The sequence below is a fragment of the Protobothrops mucrosquamatus genome, unplaced genomic scaffold, assembly GCF_001527695.2.
Source record: "Protobothrops mucrosquamatus isolate PMUCROS unplaced genomic scaffold, P.Mucros_1.0 scaffold151, whole genome shotgun sequence".
NCBI lineage: Eukaryota > Metazoa > Chordata > Lepidosauria > Squamata > Viperidae > Protobothrops > Protobothrops mucrosquamatus.
Window position 1 is genome coordinate 289,584 of NW_015386516.1, and position 23,971 is coordinate 313,554.

At 37.4% G+C, this 23,971-nt stretch overlaps 1 protein-coding gene across 1 annotated transcript in view; it reads left to right on the top strand.

The window, feature by feature from the left end:
* Positions 1-23,971, top strand: part of HMCN1 (hemicentin 1) — a 231,135-nt gene that overhangs the window by 192,099 nt on the left and 15,065 nt on the right. The window contains exons 78-96 of the mRNA XM_015813311.1: positions 37-144; positions 688-825; positions 1,210-1,344; positions 1,971-2,240; positions 4,205-4,386; positions 5,645-5,858; positions 7,218-7,352; positions 7,761-7,951; positions 8,630-8,711; positions 10,716-10,985; positions 12,346-12,516; positions 12,932-13,102; positions 13,776-13,946; positions 15,527-15,697; positions 15,976-16,146; positions 18,026-18,196; positions 21,411-21,560; positions 22,476-22,613; positions 23,456-23,577. Of these exons, the coding sequence (XP_015668797.1) occupies positions 37-144; positions 688-825; positions 1,210-1,344; positions 1,971-2,240; positions 4,205-4,386; positions 5,645-5,858; positions 7,218-7,352; positions 7,761-7,951; positions 8,630-8,711; positions 10,716-10,985; positions 12,346-12,516; positions 12,932-13,102; positions 13,776-13,946; positions 15,527-15,697; positions 15,976-16,146; positions 18,026-18,196; positions 21,411-21,560; positions 22,476-22,613; positions 23,456-23,577 (3,161 nt within the window). The remainder of the gene's footprint in view (positions 1-36; positions 145-687; positions 826-1,209; positions 1,345-1,970; positions 2,241-4,204; positions 4,387-5,644; positions 5,859-7,217; positions 7,353-7,760; positions 7,952-8,629; positions 8,712-10,715; positions 10,986-12,345; positions 12,517-12,931; positions 13,103-13,775; positions 13,947-15,526; positions 15,698-15,975; positions 16,147-18,025; positions 18,197-21,410; positions 21,561-22,475; positions 22,614-23,455; positions 23,578-23,971) is intronic.

The window sequence follows — 23,971 nt, forward strand, 5'->3', positions numbered from 1 at the left end:
CATAATCAATGGAAGTCTCTCATTTCTTCTTTTTAGGTGCTATTGATATAAGTACTGCTCAATTGGACCATGCAGGAAAATATACCTGCACTGCATGGAATGCTGCTGGCTCTGCCTATAGACATATCACCCTTCATGTTCAGGGTGAGGTGGGAACTTGTATGTTTCTTATCTTATTAATAGATTTTTTTTTCACACAACTAGAAATCTAAGAGCTTTCAACACATTCAGAACAGAAAATGGTATGGCCCAGCAGATCTGTACTACGAAACTGCATGAATATTCTTTATTCCTTCCATGTAAAAGCCCATCAAGATTTATAAATAAACACATTAAAGACATAATTCTTACTTAAACTTTCCCCCCGATTTCCAGCTTTCTATATTGCAGAGAAAAATTCTTCCACCTAAAATGCTGTGATTAATTTTTTCAGATCTGCTCTTACCTTACAAGCCATTTTAACTTAATATTAAATCCTTGAAATCTTGAAAATTAAAAAAAAAGGTTTTGTGTTGCTAGTTGTGGGATGTTGGGTAGCTAAGTTTTGCAATTTATAGTTTAATGGTTTTAGTTGGGTAGAAGCACTCAGAGAATTTATTTTTTTATCCCAAAAAGCGATTTATATACAGAAAGCAATAAGGAGTTTCTTAGATCATTAACCAGCTTTTTTTTTTGTGCTCCTGTTAGAACCACCAACAATACGAATGCAACCCGGAGCATTAGCTGTTATTCTGAACAACCCAGTTCTCCTGCCCTGCAAAGCATCAGGCACACCTCATCCTGTGATATCATGGCAGAAGGAAGGGGTCAGTGTTATTACAACAGGTATTTTGCTTTGATCATAATTTTCAATTCCCTTCAGAGCAATTAGCAATCTGTAATTGAAAGGGAATTTGTACTACATTCTGTATTCTACAAAATGGGATAGGTGACTTTACTGAAATAGAGGCATGTTGGTAAAATATGGACATGTTTTGAGTTCCTTCACCACATGGCTCCCATAGTAGACAAAGCACCAGTTTACCAAGGGTATTGATGTGCAGTTTAAACCCTTCCCTTACCTTTTTTTTTTTTTTTTTTTAAATCTGAATATTGCCAATATATCTTCTTATTCAAAATTTATTTTCTTCTCTTATTCCTCATATATCGTATGTAGGATTAAACCTGCTCTTTCTTTCTGTCTTATCTAAAACACTCTATGTATTTTAGGGAATAGGTATACAGTACTTCCCAATGGCAGCCTTCAGATTGCTAAAGTTGCTGTTGAAGATGCTGGAACTTACATGTGTGTTGCTCAGAATCCTGCAGGCACTGCTCTTGGGAAGATCAAATTAAAAATTCAAGGTAAGTTTTACCCCTAACTCACAACTTTGTTATTTGATGTCACCAAAGAAAACACTAGGCACAATGTGAAAGTGCTTTTCCCTGAACCTTGGTTAGAAACTGTTCCAAAGAGATGTATCATTTTAGAAGCTAATGAAGGAAAGGGAAAAAAACATTGGCTCAGCTTATCATACTGGAAGAGAAATAGTTATGGCACAGAATAAATTACTAATCCAATATTGACTCTCAGTTGGATACCAGGCCAAGGAGATCTTTAAACATGGGGTCTTGGATATGAGGTCTCTAACTTATTCCTTGAAAACATCAGATTTTTAAAATGGTTTGCCAGAAATAAAATGATATTTCAAATAGGTCAATTTGTGGGAAAATGTATACATAAAAGTATATACAGTGTATATCAGGGGTGTCAAACTCGCAACATCACATGATGTGTGGCGACGTATCGTGACTTTTTTGCCATTGCCGGCAATGGGGTGAGCGCAGTTTTGCTATGATGCATCTGGCCTGCGGACCGGCAGTTTGACATCCCTGGTAAACATACTTGTATATATATAAAGTTGTTTATGGTTTTGTTTGCCTCTGAATTAAAATTCAAACAAAAATTCAACTGAGCAATGACTTTTCAGTTCCTCCAGTTATCAAATCACATCCCAGAGAATATGTGATTGTTGTGGATAAACCTGTCACCCTGTTGTGTGAAGCAGAAGGCTATCCGACTCCTTTGATTGCCTGGCAAAAAAATGAACAGATAATCACAGAGTCCATGAGGCGAAGGGTTCTCAGCACGGGCGGTTTGCAGATTGCCTTTGTTCAGCCTATGGATACCGGACATTATACTTGCAATGCTACTAATGCGGCTGGATCCAGCAGCTCCAGTATGGAACTCACTGTCCTTGGTAAGTAATATTAAAACCTGGGAAACTTGAATTTGTTTATTAAACATTGAGGAAGCCAAAATAATGGCCAGCTTTTAATTTTTCATTCCACAGATAAACGTATAATTATCACTGTAATGAACAGGCTATTGCAGAGTATTAAGCTTACCCTGAAAATAATGGGTGGAAATCTTGTATTATATATATTTAACCAAATCACCCTATAAATACAAATCTGAAAAAAAGAGGATAGGATCAGTTAGAGCTAGCACATTTTGTGCTTACATAGCTAAGAAAGGAAAGATAAAAATAGTCCTGTCTCTAAACCACCAGCAACAAGGACCAATGGCAGTAACCCATTCCACTAATGTCTGATGAACCTGCAATGACAGTCACCTGAAATGTGAAGATGGTCAATTATAATTCAACAATATAACCAGTGGTATAGTATGCCCACAGGTACACCATGTAGCCCAGCAGCCATTGTGGCCCATTCTGTAAGCCACAGAGCTGAAAAATTGCAGACCCAAGGCAGAGGCCTACCATAAGGAAACCCAAAATGGAGACATGGGAGAAGCAACAAGGAGAGGAATGGATCAGTTTTTCCATCTGGAGATTAAAAAACAACAACACATCAACACTTGCCTTAGACCAGCTTCGCTCTAGACATTATACCTAGTTCTGTGCCAGTAGGATAGAAAATACACAAAGTTGTATCAGCTTATTTCCTGGAATGAATCCAGATCTCAGTCTAATTCTGAAAAGTATGAGAAATGCTGCTATATAGGCATCCTAATCCAATCAAAATATGCAACGCTTGGACCAAATGTTCGAATAAATTCAATTAGTCCTTATATCCCATCAGTCTCCTTGCAGGAACCAAGATGCTACATCTTCTGGATTGGGTAGGCTTGATTTGTTGGGTAACATCCCATCCCATCTTGATCATCTGCACATTTCTCCCCACTCCTCCCTCAAAAATATAGGAACAGTGAAAAAATTAATATTATAGTGGAATAAAATATATATTTTTAAAAGATCATTACTATAAAGTGCTCTGGGGATATTTCCCCTGCACATAGCAGTGTTGAAGTTATACCTGTACTTGGATATGTAGAAGAAGCATAGAGTAGAATTCTTTATTTGTGGCAGAATACTGGGTGTGAGCTCTAAACACTGCATACTGGTGAACTCAAGCTAAATTTATTGCCTACATAATTTAAAGGATCTTGGGCAAATGTTTGCTAGTTCCCAAATTTCCCTATTAAAATTATACTTTTTTTCCCCAGTGTTGTGATATCTTCTCTCATATTCCTGTAGAACACTGGGCTATATTTCAGCCTTCTTTAGCCATCCAGATGTGTTGGACTAAAATGCCTAGAACAGTGATGGCGAACCTTTTAGAGACCGAGTGCCCAAACTGCAACCCAAAACCCACTTATGCATCGTCGGGTGCCGGGTGGGTGTGGCCCATTGGGTGGGTGTGGCCCATTGGGTGGGCGTGGTTGCGATGGTAACAGCAGACTGGGTGGGACTAAAAAGTTCAATCAATCAATCAATTCCAACTTTGCAAGATCTTTTTTTCCCCGTGAGAAGTTGAAATTGACTGATTGATTGAACCTTTTTTTTTTTTTGTACACGGCAGAGGCCTAAAGCGAAAAGGTTTTATAAAAACCAGCTGAAGGCCTAGGACTGGGGCGATGGTGTGCGTGCCCACAGAGAGGGCTCTGAGTGCCACCTCTGGCACCCGTGCCATAGGTTCGCCACCACTGGCCTAGAACATTTAGCCAGCATTTCCAATAGTTTGGCTTTCTTCAAGTTAAACAAATGATTCTCAGTTACCATCTGTATAAATATCCACTAAAAGATGTTGAAGACTCTTTCGTGATGATACATGTCCACATCCATATGCACACAGTATACAAAATGTCTAACTTTAATAAAAGCAATTATTTGTTTGTGAAAAAAAAAAATACTTCTCACAGTCCCACCAAAGATCCATGCAGCGGAGGACCACTATACGGTTGTTGAAAATTCACATGCAGTTCTGTCTTGTGTGGCTGATGGAATGCCAGCACCATCAGTGACCTGGAGGAAAGGTGACACAAGCCTTGTAGCTAAGCACAGTTCTGAATCACATGGAGACTTCATTGTAGAAAAAGCTAAGGTAAGCCTCAGTTAAACAGCATGCTTAGGAAAGATGGCAGTGAGGATCAGGACTGCCTTTATTTTCTTGGTCATCAAACTTGTACAGTACTAAATACCTCTTTTCTTTAGTGGATAACATTTTATAAGGCAGAGGGTGGTAGCAGGAGGAAAATAAACATGCACTGGAAAACAAATGATTGAATGCAAATGGTTAGCAGCTTTATTAATCTATGTATATCTAATTATCCCTTCAATTGACATACTCTGTTCAGATTTAGAGTATAAAAAAAATCTAAGCCAATTGTCTTTTCATGCAAGAACTGCTGTTACTGCAGCAGCAGCGCCGTGCGTAGTAATCTACAGTGATGCTTAAATGAAAGCTAGGGTGATATAATCATGCAAACACCACAGCTATGTATTGGTTGCCCAACATCTGATGCAAATGCTTATTTATTTATTCAATTTGTGCATCTCAATCAATGACTCCTGTGGCTTGTTACTGAAAAACAATATACTGCAATTAAAACAATAAAACATTTGAACACAATAAAATAATTTTAAAAAACTAGATAAAAGTATTTATCCAAAATAAATATGCATAGCAGCTGAGACACTTGGCCAGTTAACAATAAAGCCAGAAAAAGTGGCCCTTAGCGCATTCAACCCCTTCGGCTCTGGAACACAGGCTTAAGGAAAGACTAACAGGGTTGGTGCCATTTTAAGCTCTGAGGGGTGAATATTCCACACAACAGGGGCTACTGCAGAAAAGGCCCATCTTCTAGTCCCCAACAGCTGACACTCTTTGGCTGATGGGATTTGCAGCATGCCCAATTGGCTAGATCAAGTTGGTCGGGTAGAGCCTTTTGGAAAATATGTTAATTGGGGCATTTGCATGGTGCACATTTGCCCCTTCTTTCCCATCCATCCCTGGTTCTCCCTGTCAGTTCCGACATCTAATCATAGTTTCCATATGATTGTTGTTGATAAAAAATGGAAATTTGGTGGGAAGTATTTCTTCTGTTGCATTTTTTTCAACATATGAAAGGCTCAATACCTAAATTCTTTATAAAGCTCTATTATTTGGAAGCAATTATTTTTTTTTGACGGGCAGGGGGGAGGTGCTAAAAATCACAATGAGACATTTTGCTGCTGATGTTCTGTTGGCTGATTCAAATCCACCTGCCAATATTATTAAAATAGCTATTATATTTTTGGGGGATTTTGCCTTTTGTTTAATACGTACTGTGTACATGGAATTGTTTTCCTTCTCCATTTAGCCTGAAGATTCTGGGAGCTACACCTGTATTGCTAACAATGTGGCTGGTGAAGACACCCACACTATCAGTTTAACCGTTTATGTGCTCCCAGCTTTTATTGAACTCCCTGGAGATGTAGCTTTAAATAAAGGAGAACAATTGCAATTAAATTGTAAAGCAACAGGGGTTCCTGTACCCAACATTAAATGGATATTTAACAATAATATTATCCCAGGTGAGTTAATCCAGGAAACTAAAGTAAATGGTAGGCTGTAAAATGAGATGTAGAGCCATGTTCTTTCAGATTGAAAAGCATCCCCCGCCCCACATACACTATAAAGATAGCCTTTTTCTTTTTACCATCTGCAAATCTGAAATACACTGTATAGAATGTCCATGTAATTGCACATCGAGAGCACATTCAACCAATCACTGCTCAGCTCAGCTCAGCCAATAATAGAGTACAAAGGATGTGGGAAGCAAATCAGAGCTTAATCTCTCTCTCTCCCTCCCTCCCTCCCTCTCTCTCTCTCTCTCTCTTCTTTAGTGGTGGTGGGCTGGGGAGGGAGGCATGAGAAATCTCTAGTGCCCGTAAAAACATTTAGTTCTGGTACTGTTGGAAGAGAATATTTGTAGCTCAAGGTTGAACTGTGGGGTCTTTGGTGTTTCTGAGCTTGGTGGTTTTGTTGCAGAAGTTTATTACCAAACTAGGTAACATCATCAGTGCTTTGGTACTTGGTCATATGCTTTGTTTGTGTATATTTTTTAGGTTTAACTTTTAGCTTTGGGTCTAGAGAAACACATTTCTTTTACTTTAATCCCTAGCCATAAAAAGCATTACTAAAATATCAAGTACCCAAACTCTTAAAGCCATTAAATACCACCTTAACTCTAGCTACCAAATGTCCTAGTTTCCTAAAAATGGTTATGTTTAGAGACACATTTGTCTGGAAGGAGTTCAGTAGCTGAAAATCAGCAGAAAGTTCCATAATAAAACATTTGCAGGTTTTCCCCAACTTACAACCATTCATTTAGTGACCATTTGAAGTTATGATGTCACTGAAAAAAGTGACTTATGACTGTTTTTCACACTTATGACCATTGCAACATTCCCATGGTCCTGTGGTCAAAATTCAGATGCTTGGCAACCAGCAGATATTTGTGACAGTTGCAGTGTGCCTCAGTCATGTCATCACCTTTTGAGACAAGCAAAGTCAATGGGGAAGCCAGATTCACTTAACAACCGTGTTCCTAACTTAACAACTGCAGTGATTCACTTAACAACTGGGGTAAGAAAGGCCATAAAATGGGGCAAAACTCACTTAAAAACTGTCTTGCTTAGCAACAGAAATGTTGGGCTCCATTGTGGTTGTAAGTTGAGGACTGCACTGCAAGTAGAACGTGAGACAAGAAGGCAATATGTCTGCCTGTTGTCTCCAAATTTTTGGTCTTTTAATTTTGTTTTTGCTATAAAGCAAAGTCAATTATATGAAACAGACAATATGTCTCTAAAATATATTTTAATGAATAAAATACATTTTACAAAGATGTTTATGTTGGTTTATTTTTTTTTAAATTTCTCTTGTTTGACCAGCACAATATGATGGAGTAAACGGACTGAGTAAACTTGTTATTGAGAGAGTGTCTAAGAAAGATTCAGGAACCTATGTGTGTATGGCAGAAAACCTAGTTGGTTCTATCAAGGCTCTTGGATCTGTCTATGTTAAAGGTGTGTATTGCTAATAAGTGGGCATTGTTTCACATTGTTTCTGCTTTCATATTACATCTAACTACAATACTATGTATGGCAAGGAGGAATAACAGCAGTAAAGATATTCAGCTTACAAAAATAAAGCATTTAATTATCATCAAGAGATGGAATGAAAATGTTTGTTTCCAATTTGAGTTAAAATAAAATCCGGTACACATTGGAATTAAGTCTTACAATGCAAATTATTTAATGCAAAAATAGCAGAAATGCCTAGAAAAATATGATGGCTAAATCACTCGGGATATTACATGTATTTATGGATCATGTTTCAGATCCATGTAGTGTTTCCTAAATATGGTGGGTTTCAAGTTTCTTCAGACATTTGTTTTCTACCTAGTTGCTTATACATATTATTTTGAAATTCAGAACCTCCGGTATTCATGGGACATGATCATTCCAGTCGGATTGAACCCTTGGGTGGCAATGCCATTCTCAACTGTGAAGTCACAGGAGACCCTCCTCCAACTATTCAGTGGAGCAGAAAAGGAGTTGGTACTCTGATCAGCAATCGAATCAGACAACTTAGTAATGGATCCCTTGTCATCTATGGCACAGTTGTGAGTTAGCACTGAACTAATGCAACAATTGGATTTCATTAAACATCACTGTATCCATCGACTACCAGGAAGATGCCTTGCTAGGATTATCTCATTTATCATTATGACACTGTAGGGATATGAATTCAACTTAAACTTTTTCCTTTTTGCAACTGCTACAGATATTTTTCTATATATTCTAAAATATTTTTGCATGCATGTATGTTTGTGCCTGATTCTAGATTTTCCTAACCTTTCCTGGATACAATAGAATTACAATTGCCAATGCATGGCAAAAGATGGGAATTATGGCTGGGAATTTTGGGAGTCATATTTGCAACACATGGGGAGGAAATTCCCAAGGAGCACAATATTATAAATAACTTTATTTTATTTCTGACCTATCAGGCTACCCTTCCATATTGGCACACTATAAAACAATCTTGCCTGAATTCCAGATTACTAAAATTTCCAATCAACATAGCCAGTGGAAATTGGGTCATATGTAAACATGTGGGTTTTTTAAAAATAAAATCCACATGCTTAAAAAAGTTATTTAGCTAAGTTATATCATGAAATTAATAGTTTTTGCCTACAATGAATAATTTCACTTAAATACTACATCTGCAGATTTATAAGGTATTGTTTAATATAGTCGGTCTCAGACTGAACCATCACCCCTGTTTATTTTTTTTTCAGAATGAAGATGCTGCAGAATATATATGTATAGCTACAAATGATGCTGGTGTTGTTGAACACCATGTCACTCTTACATTACATAGTAAGTTACAGACCCATATTCAGACACCTTCCTAAGAGTTATGAAATGTGCACTCAGATGTATATGCTGTACTTGTAAATCTTAGTAGCTTCCAAGCAAACTAAATTCTTCATTTCAACACATGCATTCTCTCCAACTCACTTAACCTTCAATTTTAGAACTGATGGTTAAAGATAGAGTACCATGTCAATGACCCCAGTCGACTTCATCAATTAATCTCAAACAATATATTTTCTAGCATGAATTGCTTTCAGATTTCTTTTCCTTCATCTACTTCTTGTCAAGCTGTAGTTTTCCATAGCCACAGGCCCTTTAAATGGGTCTGGAGCTTTGGAATTCTTAGCCAAATATGTGGATGGCACAAAACTGAAGTTGTGTGCAGTAGAGAATTCCCAAATGAGGAAATTTTCACTTAGCATATTTGAAGAATTAATTCTTTGCAGCATCTAGCTGGAACTGATCCAATTCTGTGGTTCAGAATATTACTACTTTTCAGTTTATTAAATAATGCAATCTATTAAATAATGCATTAAAAAAGAATTTAAAATATTTATTTTTGTCTAAAGTGATTTGGGGAAGGAATGTATTGAGAGAAAATATTATTTGCCTCAGTATTACATACATCTGGGATAAATCATGAAGAATTCAGTGGAGTTCATTTTTAAGTAAGCAGGCCTGTGATGTTTTTGCATATTTTTAGAAAACTTGAGAAAATATGACTATATAAACACACACACCTGTGCAGATTTTCTTACTTTGGTAATGAAGAGGCATCCATCAAAGAATTTCAAGGACTACCATGCTTTTTTCATGTTATGAGGAGTTAACACATTGTTCATAAAAAAATAAATAAAATAATAAAATAAAATAAAATAAAAAATAAAATAAATAAAAAATAAAATAAAATAAATAATAAAACAATCATGGAAAAAATACAACATTCTATTTGTCCAACTTTAAAATTCCTGGAACTTTTATTTTTTCCTAATTTGTAATATACAGTATTAACCTTGCTTTGCAGAAATCATGGGAGTTTAATTCCGGATACCATTATGTTTGGAGGAAAATCATGTAGATAATTTTATTATGGCAGCATAATGATTTCCCCAATGAACAGTTAATGGTGGGGAAGAAAGATAAGCTGTGAATATAGTTCCCATTTTTGAAAGAGTGGTCAAGGCATGCTGAAACTTTTCCCCTTAGTGAAAGAGACAAGATACAGTATAGACAACTGAAAGAACTGGGCTTTTCCGGTTGACTTTTTAAATATCTCTTAAGATGGTCAAATACTTGTATGGAGCACTTGAAAAATCATCTTCAATTTTGTGCTGAGTAGGAGGAGTCTGTATACCCATCTTTGAATGTTATGTCAAGAATCATGAATGACAGTGACAGTGTATATCCTCCCCAGCCCAATATTTTCTTCTGTAGCACAGTTGAATATTTTGAACACTGGGTTGCATTTCTTTAGTACCAATTTCATTTTCAGGAGGCAAGGTCATCATGTCACTCAGTTGGATTTGAGTGACATTCTCAAATGTCATTCTCATTTTAAGGTTTTCTCTTTCTTTCCTTTCTTCAGTCATGCTTTATTTCATTTGTTTCCCACCGGTAAAAGCAGAAAACAGCTTCCAACATTCAGAAATTTGCTACTGAAAATTTTGCAAAGAAATCCCTGAAGGCTTTCAAGGCATAAAAAGGTTGCAGATGCCAGCTGTAGACTGCCCACCCTTCACTCACAGTCTCTCACTTATACTTCAGGATAGATTTGATATAATAGCAAAAATACCTGCTGCTAACGACCATAAAAAAATGAAAATAGGCTAGTAAATGGGAATAGGCTAGTAAATGGGAATTTACAGAATTATGTAAATCAGAGAAATGGAAATAATGCTGCATTATAGCATTGAAGAGACTGTGGAGAAGTGTTAAAAAAGAGAGTCCTCTGCTCTTACTGAATTATCACAAAACCCAGCCAACCCAGGAATATTTTGTTTCTCTTAGGTACACCTGTTATTAAAACTGAACCAGCAGAGATCACTGTTGACGCTGGAACCACAGCAGTGCTGAACTGCCAAGCAGAAGGAGAACCTCATCCAACTATTGAGTGGTCTCGTCAAGGCTGGCCTCTTCTGAATCAAGACCGAATGACTGTTTTGTCAAATGGCTCTCTGCGTATTGCAGTTGCTCGTAAAGAGGATACTTCTGAATATGAATGTGTAGCTAGGAACCTCATGGGTTCTGTCCTGGTCAAAGTGCCCTTCATTGTCCAGGGTTAGTGTTAAGGCTTGGATTAGCTTCATGAGAAGCTCTTTGTCATTAATCAACCTGCATTTTTAAGTAAAAAAAGCAATAAAGAGACGTCACTATATTTATATCTCTCATTCAGTAAAATTGTCTGCTGAGGCATACTCCTGTCAGAAGAGAGAATTGTTGCTATGCTTTTAGAAATAATATTAATTGGAACATTAATATTGAGATCTAAATTTGTACTTCCTGGAAAAAATGATTTTACATTTCTGCATCACTCTTTAAATTCAGCTTTCATGGGGAATAAGGGAAGGCAGATGCTTTCTGATATATCTGCATGTATGCTAGAAGCAGAGGTTGTCCTCAGTCGTTCACAAGGTGTGGTTTCTAAGAACATGCCATTCTTCCTTGTGCATGTTCTAGAAGCAAATTATTGAAAGTGTAAGAGAAAAAAAATGAAGAATAAGAATGAACAGTGCCTCTAATTTTCATTAAAACTAAGTGTAGCTCAATTATCAGAAGCTTGAGAAATAGGATAATGTTGGATTGAGGGCTGAATACTTCAAAATGATTCTTCCCATTCTTTGGCATTGGGATAGGGGATACTTAAGGTTCCAGTGCTTTCCCTAGAAGTAAGGAGGACCTGGACTTGGAGGCAGATCTTTGGTATGGCTGCTCCAATACGGTGGAACACATAGACAGATATTCTGGCCTTTTGAAAGTTAGGAGTGATCTAGGCTGCCAGTTTCCAGAGGGTGTTTTAAATTATTTCTGTGATCCTTTGACACTCGAAATGGTAAAAGAGTAAGTAAAGAAGAAGATGTCATATTGTGAACTGGCCAGAATCTATGGAATGAGTTTTATAATAAGTAAATGAATACCAAGAAATTACTTATGCCATTATTTTCTTTGTTGTTGTTGTTGTTAATGATATATAAAGGCCCTAGCATTCATTTTGATCTTCCTTCCTATCATATCAGCCTGTTCAAAACATCCATAAAAGGAAGCTAGGAGGCATACTTTAATCCATCCATTAGTTCAAACTACTTTAATTATGTAGGCAGAAAAATACCTTCAGAGTTTGGAGGCCAGCCTACAGGCCATTTTTAGTTTGTGATATGGTAATGAGAAGGAGAGTTTTTTTTCTGATTTTTCTTCCCAACAAAGAAAAACCAAGAAAAACAATTGCTAATTTTTCTGAATCACTTCCAGCCAAGTCTTTATTCAATATTCAGTTGTCATAATTCACAACAAAATTGTTGTAGACTAATGGCAGGTCAATGATTTAAACAATGATTTTTTGTTTAAGACAGCAGTCGATAGCACGCACATCTAGGCTCTAAAAGGAGTATTGACTAAATTAATGCAATTTGTTCCACTGCAGTGCATGGTGGGTTTTCTCAATGGCTTGACTGGCAACCGTGTAGTGTAACATGTGGCCGGGGTGTCCAAAAAAGGATTCGTCTATGCAACAATCCTTTTCCTGCTAATGGTGGACGAAGCTGTATGGAGCCTGATTATGAACTATGCAGCTGTCAGAGCAAGTTGTGTCCAGGTAAATACTCATCTCTTGTTTGTATGCATTAGTTATCTTATAAATCTAAACTGATACCATAAATGCTTAGGAGACACTTATATGGTGATTCAGTACAACTATTTGTTTCACTACTGATGATTAATTGACACATTATGTTATTTCCTAGCATTCACTCTTGATGCTGAGGTTTTTTTAACTGAAATTCCACCCGTGTCCTTGGAACTTTCTTCCAAATTCACAAACTTAGCAACCACAACTATGTTTAGTTTCTTTGGTTTGGTCAAAGATATTCTAAGGAAAGGCTGAGTAATGGCCAATATTGTTATTTAATCTAAGCCACCAGTCCACTGAATCTTTTATTATTGTAATTAGGAAGTTATTGATCATTTCAGTGCATATGAGTAACTGCAAATAAATTGTGGATGCTATTTAGTGGATGGAAGCTGGTCAGAATGGGGGTCTTGGGAAGAATGCTCTAAAACCTGTGGGCAAGGCAACAAAACCAGAACCAGAAGTTGCAGCAACCCTTCAGCTCAACACGGAGGAAGACCCTGTGAAGGCAATGCAGTGGAGTCAACTGTGTGCAACATAAGGCCCTGCCCAGGTGAGAAATGATTTAGTGGTATGCTTGACATAAATTCCCTTTTCTTCCTGAGATGTGACTTCTTTCCCCTCAATGAATCATTTGTAAAACATATCTACTTGTATCCAAAGTAAACACTGGAATTGGTTTTAAGAAGATGAAAAATTAAGAAGGTTTTAAGATTACTCCGTAATCTTTTTTGAGATTCATTTTTGCATTGCTCTTCTTAATTTAAATTTTTCAGATACTAGACTGTAAACTTCCATGAGCACTTCTGTTCCAAAAAGTGCTATATGCAGTTAATACATTCATAAAATTAAAAACTTCCTCTCAGAAAACCAAAAGTAAAATGGTTGGATCCAAAGTTTCTGATCATAAAAAAAAATCACATGTCTACCTTTATCATCTTCTCTTTCCCACCTTACTGAGACCTTTGATTCCCTCTTAAATTGTATGAGCAATAATAGGAATGCTAGCTCAAAATGTCCTTGTTTACTTTTAGGCAGTTTTTTTCTTCTAACATATTCCTAAATTCTTGGAATTCCCCAATAGGCTTCTGGAGAGAAGCAGAGGACAAAAAAAAATATCCATTGTGCAAATGGCCTTCCATATATGCCACTATGATCCTTTCCAATTTTTATTTTCCTTTTCTAATTTTAAAGTTTCTTTTTGGACTAACTTTGTATGTTTCTAGTTAATGGTGCCTGGAGTTCCTGGTTATCATGGGGATCTTGCAGTGAGACATGTGGTAAAGGTACCCAGAACAGAATAAGGCTGTGCGATAATCCTCCTCCATCATTTGATGGTTCTCACTGTGATGGGTCTGATGTACAGATGCAGGTTTGCAATGAGAGAAATTGTCCAGGTAAGTCACAAATAGGTTTTGTTTTTAATCTGAGTTTATAGAAAATACTGAAATCTGTTTTTTGTCCTATTCTGTTCAATTGGGTACGATTCTTGCAGTTTTCTTGCAGTGACTACTAGCCCAAGTCACCCAGTTGGCTTTGTACTTAAGGCAGGACTAGAATTCATGGCCTTCCTTTTTTTTTTTAGCCTGATGCTTTAACCACTACAACAAACTGGCTGTCACTTAAATGTAGTGTCTTCTAAATAGAGGGTGAGACAGAAATGAAGGGAAATTGACTAAATTGAATTTATGATGAAGGGGGAAGGAAAGGGAAAGAGAAAATTTAGCATGTAAGACGGTTAAATACACCCTCTGGGGATGTGCTCAGGTAACAAATTACTGAACAAAGAGAGTTATAATTTCTCTCCTCCATATTCTTTAATAGAAATACATAGCTCTCAATTAATGGTTAATGGTTCAGCTTGTAGATGAGGAAGTCAGCCAAACTAGTAACAGCCAATCTATGACAAATATAAATTTTGGTTTTGTAAGATGTAGGAGGGTGAGCCTTTCTTCATATTGTTGTGGCTCCGTCCGGTGGGTCCCTCTCATCAGAGGAGGAAGGCTCTGAACATGAAGGAGAGGAGATGGCCAGACCTCCCTCTCCAGGCCCTTCCCCTCTGGTGCGGCCTTCGGTGCCTTCCGACAGCGAGGAGTTTGGCCAGGAGCCCGGTGTTTCTGGGATTGGCCAGGAGCCCGGTGCTTCTGGGATTGGCCAGGAGCCCGGTGCTTCTGGGATTGGCCAGGAGCCAGGTGCTTCAGGGATCAGCCAGGAGCCAGGTGTATCGGACTCCGACGAGGATACGTCTTGGCTGGATCCACGCCAGCGTCGGAAGGACAAGCGTGCGCAGCAGCAGACACGCCGTGCCAGATAATTCAGCTGAGTCACTGGGCCACACCCCACTGGCTATATAAGCAAGGGGTGTGGCGTGTGAATTTTCGTGACGGACAATTTTTGCTGGATATTCTGTTGCAAGCACTCTGGCAAGTTATCTTGGATTATCTCTGTTTGCTGTGTATTATCAGTAAAGGCTTGGCAGGCAGCTACGAAGTTGCTGCCAAGAAATTCATTTGTCTTTGTCTGTGCCGAGCAGTTTTTCAGGCCTCGGCTGACTGGTTGGGGGGTGTGGGTCGGATGGGGGACAGAACACATATATGGAATATTCATATACTTAAATACTGCTTAGTAGCAATAGCACTTAGACTTATATACTGCTTCATAGTGCTTTTCAGCCCTCTCTAAGTAGCATATTGCCCCCAACAATCTGAGTCCTCCTTTTATCGACCTCAGAAGGATGGAAGTCTGAGTCAACTTTGAACCAGTCAACTTTAAGCAGTGAGCAATGAGGTAGCATGCAGTACTGCATTCTAACCACTGCACCACTTTGGCTCTTTAATCAACTGCTCTAATTTGTAGATTTTTTGGACATCAGATTTAGTTACACAGAATTTGCATAGCAAGTATATTTGCTATTTCTGATCTGAAAATTAGTTTATATTACAGTGTATGTAAATGATATGTCTTTTCATTTAATTAGTGAATGGAAAATGGACTTCCTGGTCTAGCTGGAGTGCCTGTACCATGTCTTGTGGAGGAGGTGCCCAACAGAGAACAAGAGATTGCTCAGACCCACCCCCAAAGAATGGTGGACTCAGATGTGAAGGGAATGATCTTCAGGTTGGCTTTTGCAACACTGACCTCTGCCCCAGTAAGTGCATAGGGCCAATTTGATGTATACTAAAAAAGATTCCATCTTGTGGGAGACTAAAAAACTGGATTGGAGTCTGGTCTAGGAAAACTATGTTACCCTCCAAGTAAGGGGGTATAGGAGCTATTTCATTTAGTTATTTCCAAATGTGTTTCCTTGTCTTCATTTAAAAATAGGCTGACAATAAACATACAATTGATACATTTTTATTGTTATTAATTCTTGTGCCTTTCAATGTAAAAAAAAATACTGATTGGAAAAATGTCCTGTTCCCAAAGCACATGGAAACTGGGGCCCGTGGAGCAACTGGGGGACTTGCAGTCGAACATGTAACGGTGGTCATATGAGAAGATATCGGATTTGTGACAATCCTCATCCACTTAACGGAGGAAGAGCCTGTGTGGGGGCTGATACACAGACCCAGAGGTGTCGTGGCGAGCTATGTCCTGGTGAGTTAGATTGAGATAGACAGACAGACGGAGAGGCAGGAAACTAGGTGTCTGTAAAACACTGAAGTTGTTTCTAACAATAACACACCAGAACTGAGGACCTGTATCAAGAAGACTCTGCACATTCATAGGAATAAATCAGCAGTTCTGGTATTGGTGAAGGATCTATTGGTTGCTTCTTCTTTTGTATCAATCTACTGTACATATCACTGGAATAGTTCTTGAGTGCAGCTCTGCTCCCAGGTGAAATAACGGTGCAAAGAGGAACAGACCGTACTCAATGAGTAGTCCTCAATGGTACAACATCCACATGGAGAGAAGTAAGCAGTGGGATACCACAAGGGAATAAAATATACCATGGGATACCATGAGGGAATAAAAGGGGATCTCATCAAATTTGCAGATGATACTAAACTGGCAGGAATAACCAACACCTCAGAAGACAAGCTCAGGATCCAAAAAAATATTGACAATGGGCCCTAACTAACAAAATGAATTTTAATCTGGAGAAAAGCAAAGTTTTACATTTAGGCAGGAAAAACCAAAGGTATAAATACAGATTACGCAAGACCTGGCTCAAAAACAGTAACTGTGAGAGGGACCTTGGAGTCCTAGTGGACAATCACTTGAATATGAGCCAACAGGGTGCAAAAGCAGCCAAAAAAGCTAATACAATCCTGGGCTGTATAAACAGAGGCATAGAATTAAGATCATGCGAAGTATTAGTAGCGCTTTATAAAACCCTAGTAAGACCACACCTGGAATACTGCAACCAGTTTTGGTCATCATACTACAAAAAAAATGTTGAGACTTTGGAAAAAGTTCAGAGAAGAGCAACTCAGATGATCAAAGGCTTGGAGACTAAAACATATAAAGAACAGCTACAGTACTTGGGTTTGGCTAGTCTAAAGAAAATAAGAAATAGGGGTAACATGATAGCAATATTCCAGTATTTGAGGGGCTGCCACAAAGAAGAGGGGGTCAGACTATTCTCCAAAGCATCAGAGGGCAGGACAAGAAACAATGGTTGGAAACTGATTAAAGAGAGAAGCAACCTGGAATTAAGGAGAAACTTCCCAACAGTGAGGACAATTAACCAGTGGAACAGCTTGCCTTCAGAAATCATGGGTGCTCCATCACTGGAGATTTTTAAGAAGAGACTAGACAATCACTTGTCTGAAATGATATATATTCTCCTGCTTGAGCAGGGGGTTGTATTAGAAGACCTCCAAGGTCCCTTTCAGCTCTATTCTATTCTACTAGAGAGTAAGGTGCTAAATCTCCTTTGCACTGACAACTTTGCTTTATAAGCATGGGGGCACTTTGCACGCCACACCCTAACTAAGGAATTAAGGGATGTATGAAATCAACTCACTTGTCCTCCTTTGGGGATGCATGAGTTCAACCCAATTTTTAGAGACTGACCTGCTGTACCTACTGCTTAACTTGCAAACATCCATCATATATCTTCTTTATTACTATCTTACTACACAAAGTAGAATTTTAGTAATGTTCTGAAATAGATATTAAAGATTGTGAGTAGAGTTCCCTGAACTATATGTAGGTGAGGAATCTTCCATCCGACTCTTCAACTTCCTTCCCTTGCTCATTCTTGCTCTATCCTGCTATTTCGATCATAGATTTCACTTAATCTCCATTTATCTATCATTTAATTATTGATAGCCCTTTCATGCATGAAAATGGATGTAAACAGCATAGCAGTAATTAGCAATAATAATTTCTGTTATCATATTGTATGGTATCATATGCATGGTATCATATGGTAATGCATTTGTCATTACCAAAAAAATCCCAAACTTCTGAGAAGCATTAATAAAACATTGTTAATTTTTTATTTTACTTCTGTACTTGTTTGCAGTGGATGGAAACTGGGGTCCATGGCAGCCTTGGAGCGCATGTTCAGTTTCTTGTGGTGCTGGGGAAAAGATCCGATCACGATTGTGCAACAATCCACCTGTCTCTAACAATGGACGTCCTTGTCCTGGAGATGAGGCTCAAATATCCAGGTGTAACATTCAGGCTTGTCCAGGTACCTGTGCATACCCATGTTTATGTCTCAAATGCTGGAGAGAAGGAGAAACACTTTATGTTATGGGCAACTCACAACTCATTATTGGTGCTACTTTTCAAATAAGAAGAAAGTATATTCCGAATCCTAATCTGACAATAATTTTTCATAAATAAAACTAGATATCAGAGTTTTCCTATATGAATTACTACTAAATTGACAGTAAACTACATTGTTGTAATAGACATTTGCTTTAATCAGTCTTTACTCTTGGATTTAAATGGCATGAGGTGGAGAGGTTAATGATTATTGGAATGGTAGCAGCTTTAAGAGGAAATGTAAAAGTTTCTCTTAGGCAAATGATAATTTAAGGTGGAAGGTGCTATTGTCCAATCTTGTCTTTTATTGTAATGAAGGCTGATCCTATCTATTCACTGAATGCATTCAACACTATTATAATCAGCAATGATACATGTTGAAATTTGTAATTTAAACCCTTCACTATTTAGGAATTTAAGAGCTGGACCATATTCTAAATGATGCAGAGCTGGTGTGATTGCATGTTTCCTTCCATTGTTATTTTTCAATGTTTTCAATAATAACAAAAAATCACCTTGCACATTAACACATATTGGAAGACACTTACCAAGTTACTCTTTAAAATTAACAGAAAAGGAAGAAGGAATAAAGACACACAGCATCAGCTCTATTTCTCTTGAATTTGATGTTCAAATGAGAACATAGAAGGGAATGGGAATAGCTAAGAAAAGTCCATACCTATAAAAGATCCCTTACCCGAAGGCAAATATAGTAGAAAGAATTAAGTTTTATTAAGTTTGATAAGTTTTATCAAAACTGCCAAAATGTTTGAATCATTGGCACCTTAAGAATTCTGAAAAATAGAAAGATAAATATTCATATAAGGCTGCCACGGTGGGCAAAGCCAAACACAAGAGAGAGTTTTGTGGATAATGAATTAATGAACTGAATTAGCAAATGCTGAGTGATTGCTCCTGGGGAAATTACAGGGTTATTTTCCTCTGAGCCTATGGTTACAACATTTTCACCAACCAACCACTCAATACCTAATCTTGTTTTATGTGTGTTTCTGTTTAAAGAAACCTGATTTAATATACCTAATTTTAGCACAAAAATGCAAAGAATGTGAATTAAACAGACGGCGAAAAGGACACTTGTTTATAGTACTAGAGCTGAAACAGGAAGACAGAGCATCATCTTGTTCAACCTCAGTTGGGAACATGTGAGCCGGTTGACTAAATTTGTTGCCACCCTGTGCATGTCTGTGAATGATTACAAAATCATCGTGATTTGCGGTTACAAATACATTTTAGCAAGGAGGTGAATTCACAAACATGGAATGTGTGGATAATGAGGATCGGAGTTCTCTTGTTCAGGATCAGTAAACACCCTCCCACACAAACATGTTTCCAGCAAATACGATTGAATCATTAGATCATTCCTGTTCTGTGTAATATATCTCTTTCTGGGTTGCTCTTTTTTCTCTCCATATGACTTCCACACACAAATAGTTTCTATCTTTCTTGGCATCTTTAATGGTTCCAATTCTTTTCTCTTTTTCCTTCGGTTTTCAGCTTGCACTAAAGCATACTGAAGAAGAAAGGAAAGGAAGGTAGTTGCAGGCCCAGACTCTGATGTTTTCTAGCTGTCAAAGGCAGTGATATTTTAATCTTTTAATTGGGCTAAGTATTGTTACTTACTTACTAGCAAATACAAGTAGTCCTTATTTAGCAACTGCATCATTTAAAGGCTGAAAAAAGTAGTTTTGTGACCATTTATGATCGTTGCAAATCTGTAAAGCAAAGGAGAACAAAAGTAAGATCATGTGCACAAATGTGTTTTCACTTAGTGACCACTTTGCTTTCCCACGAAGTTGCTAGTCCTGATTGTGGTCACTAAATGAGGACTACCTGTATTATGTTGCTGACTCAGTGGATAGCTTTATTCAGGACACTTTTTAAGCTCCTGGACAGAAAGACACTAGAGCACCTGACTTCTAATACTGCAGCAGATCCTTGATATTTATTGGTATTATAAGCACTTGGACTAGCATATTCTATTTTCATAATTACAGCAGAGATATAGTGAATTTTAGAATTAGTTCTCTCACTGCAGATCTGCTATCCTTTGCTTCGCTAGAAGACCAGTTTTTGAGGCTAATATGTTCAGCTAAACTCAAAGAAGAATTTGGAAAATATTCAAAGCTCCTGGCAAAATTTTGCATATTAATCTAAATGTTACTTATTATTTCTTTTTTAGTAGAGCCACACAGAAAGTGTTAGAAAGTTATTTAAAATGCTGTGTAATCCAAGTGAAGTTACTTGTTGATCTCCCTCATTTGAAATAACACAAATTTACAAAAATCTGATGAGGTTTGAAAAAACAGAGATGTCTCTTTTGTGGCCAATGTTTGGAATGTTTTTTCCTTAAAATGTGGCAAAAAACCACAATGTGGTTTTACTTGTCAGAACGATTAATATACTTTGGTGTTTTGGCTAATTTCCTACTCAAATAATGGCATAAACCCTGTCTGAATTCCTTTAGGAATACTCTGCTTTTCTTCCTGCCACATTTTGTTATGTTGGAACTAGTAAGCAGTATTAAACAAGAGTCTCTTTTCACCTACAGGACTTTGCACCTTGTAAAATGATATCCCTCTAGAGATACCTGATCTGGTAGAATGATTATGTCTGAGAGATGTGCTATTTAATTGTATGGTTTGCTAATAGAGAGAGCACTGTGGACTCACACCAGCACTTGACGCCTAAACCCATATTTTATTTAATTTTTAAAAATACCATATGTCAGTGTAAGAGATTTCCCAGGCAGGCATATTACCAAACATAAGAAGATGTACAGTAAAAAAAATGTCTATCTAATCCAGCATTCATGATACCTATGGGAAATCCATAAATGCACTAACACAGAGTTTCTCAATCTTGGCAACTTTTAAGATCTGTGGACTTCAACTCCCAGAATTCCCCAGCCAGCTGAAGTGTATGCCCACAGATCTTAAAGTTGCCAAGGTTAAGAAACACTGCTTATTGATATTATTACTTGACCACTGATAGCAGTTCTCTCCATGAATTTGTCCAATTGCTTTTTTTAAACCATCATTAGAAAATGATTTCTAGAATTTAGTAGTGTATTTTGGAGAAAATTGCTTCCTTTGGCCTTTCTTTCCTTTTCCCCGCAGGTGGACCCTCACATGCTAGAGGAAGCGTCATTGGACATATTAATGATGTTGAGTTTGGAATCGCTTTCCTGAATGCTACCGTAATAGATGGTCCAGATGAGGATATTACAAGTGTAGAAGCCAAAATTACAAATATCCCTCGGAATCTTGGTACAGCTGTTCCTTTTATGCATTAAGATTTTATTTAGACTCATCAGATTTACACCATTTGTTTTAATAGCAATATTATAAATCAAAATGAAAGGTCTATGTTTATCATGGCTATAACAGTGGATATCATCAAGATTTCATTAAGTATAGAGCACATTTTATTTTTCCAAGAGCACAGAGGTTTTTAGAAAAAGTACAGCACAAAAGTAGTTGCAGGAACTGGGTAAAGCTAGTCTAGAGAAAAGAAGGACTAGGGGTGACATGATAGCAGTATTCCAGTATTTGAGGGACTGCCACAAAGAAGAGGGGGTCAATGTATTTTTCAAAACATCAGAAGGCAAGACAAGAAACAATGGATGGAAGCTAATCAAGGAGAGAAACAACCTGGAATTAAGGAGAAATATCCTAACAGTGAGAACAATTAATCAGTGGAACAGCTTGCCGTCAGAAGTTGTGGGTGCTTCATCACTCACTTGTCTGAAATGGTATAGGTATAGGGCCTGCTGCTTGAGCAGGGGTTTGAACTAGAAGACCTCCAAGATCCCTTCCAGCTGTATTCTGACTGATTGATGGTTCAGACTTTGGAGGGCCTGTGTGGGTTTCAAATGGCATTCTGTCTAGGTAGAGGGCCGCCATGACATTCAATAGCAGTATGGGAAAACCAGAAAGCAGGCAAACACATTGAGATCATTGTGCTTATATCAATACATTCTTTGTCATTTTGATTTATTCTATCCTTCTCATAAATTATTTATGGAAGTCATGAACAAAGAAAAAAAGTATTTATGATCTTCAAGTTTTGTTGGCCAAGTGTGAGAGGCAGTTGCTTCTAGGAAGTGATTAAGAAAAAATATTTTCCAAAAAATACAAATATCAAAAAGATGCTATACTTATCATAATGTTATTCCCCACAAGGTCCTGTAATGAGAGTGCTGGTTTCTATTCTGAGTCCTATTTATTGGATAACAGCCAAGGAAATTGGAGAAGCTGTGAATGGCTTTTCACTCACCAGTGCAGTTTTCAAGCGGGAAACACAAGTAGAATTTGCTACTGGTTAGTAAAAATAAGATACATATGTTTCTTTTGCACAAGAACCGAAATGTTTTCTTTAGAAGTGTTTACAATTAATTTCTATAGGATTCTGACCAAACTGATCAAAGAGAGAGGCGACCTGGAATTAAGGAGAAACTTCCTAACAGTGAGGACAATTAACCAATGGAACAGCTTGCCCCCAAAAATTGGGGGCCACTCCATCACTGGAGGTTTTTAAGAAGAGACTAGACAGTCATTTATCTGAAATGCTATAGGTTCTCCTGCTTGAGCAGGGGGTTGGACTAGAAGACCTTCAAGGTTCCTTCCAGCTCTATTCTATTCAATTCGATTCTAGAAAGAAGTGAACTTACAGAATGAACCCAGTGGCAGTAACACCTTGATAGCCAAATGTTGCTTTGTACTTTCCATACAGAAAATGTATACAAAATCTGTACACTAAGAAAAAGTATGTTTTAAAATATGCATATTGAAATGTACAATAAAATGTGGGCAACTTTTACTTCATGGTTTTAAAAAAGAATCCACAGGCTAGTATGAAAAGTATGAAACAATAAAGTGGAAATTGTTAAATTTGTGCAAATAGGCAACTGGGGCAGAAAGGTAAGTGCATTAGTAGGTGCCTCTAATTTTTTTAATGCTTAAATAAATATGATTTCGGTATTTTTGGGTAGAAACCTTTCTGTAATCATTAGCAAATACATATTTCAAGAAATGCAGTTTTACAGCCATTTATTTCTAGACTAAATGGTCCATGCCAATTCATTTCACACTTAGGGTGCCTTATGAAAATATACCTCATGTTAATGCCATTCATTCATCAGAACTATTGTTGAAATCTACAGGGGAGCTTCTACGAATGACTCATGTTGCCCGTGGTTTGGATTCAGATGGTTCTTTACTCTTGGATGTTGTCATCAGTGGCCATATACTACAGCTACAGTCAACAGATGATGTTAATGTAAAAGTAAGTCAAGCCATTACTGCAATCATAGCTATAAATTATTAAGACATTCTTTGCTATATACATTAGTCAACCATATTCAACCATATGTCATATTAAGGTGTCTTATATATATATATATATATATATATATATATATATATATATATATATATATATATATATATATATATATATATATATATATATATATATATAAGTGCTTTTTGAACACCCTGTCAGCCTAAATATGGGAGAGAGAGAAGTCTTTTGCCTGCATCAGCTCAATCCAGAGCCATCCACAGGCAGCAGTCGCTTAACTGCGACATCATATGTGTTTTTCAAAATTTGGATTGCTAACAAAGAATTAAGGGAGTACTGAGATAGCTATTTCTAACCTTATTTGGTTTTCATCAGT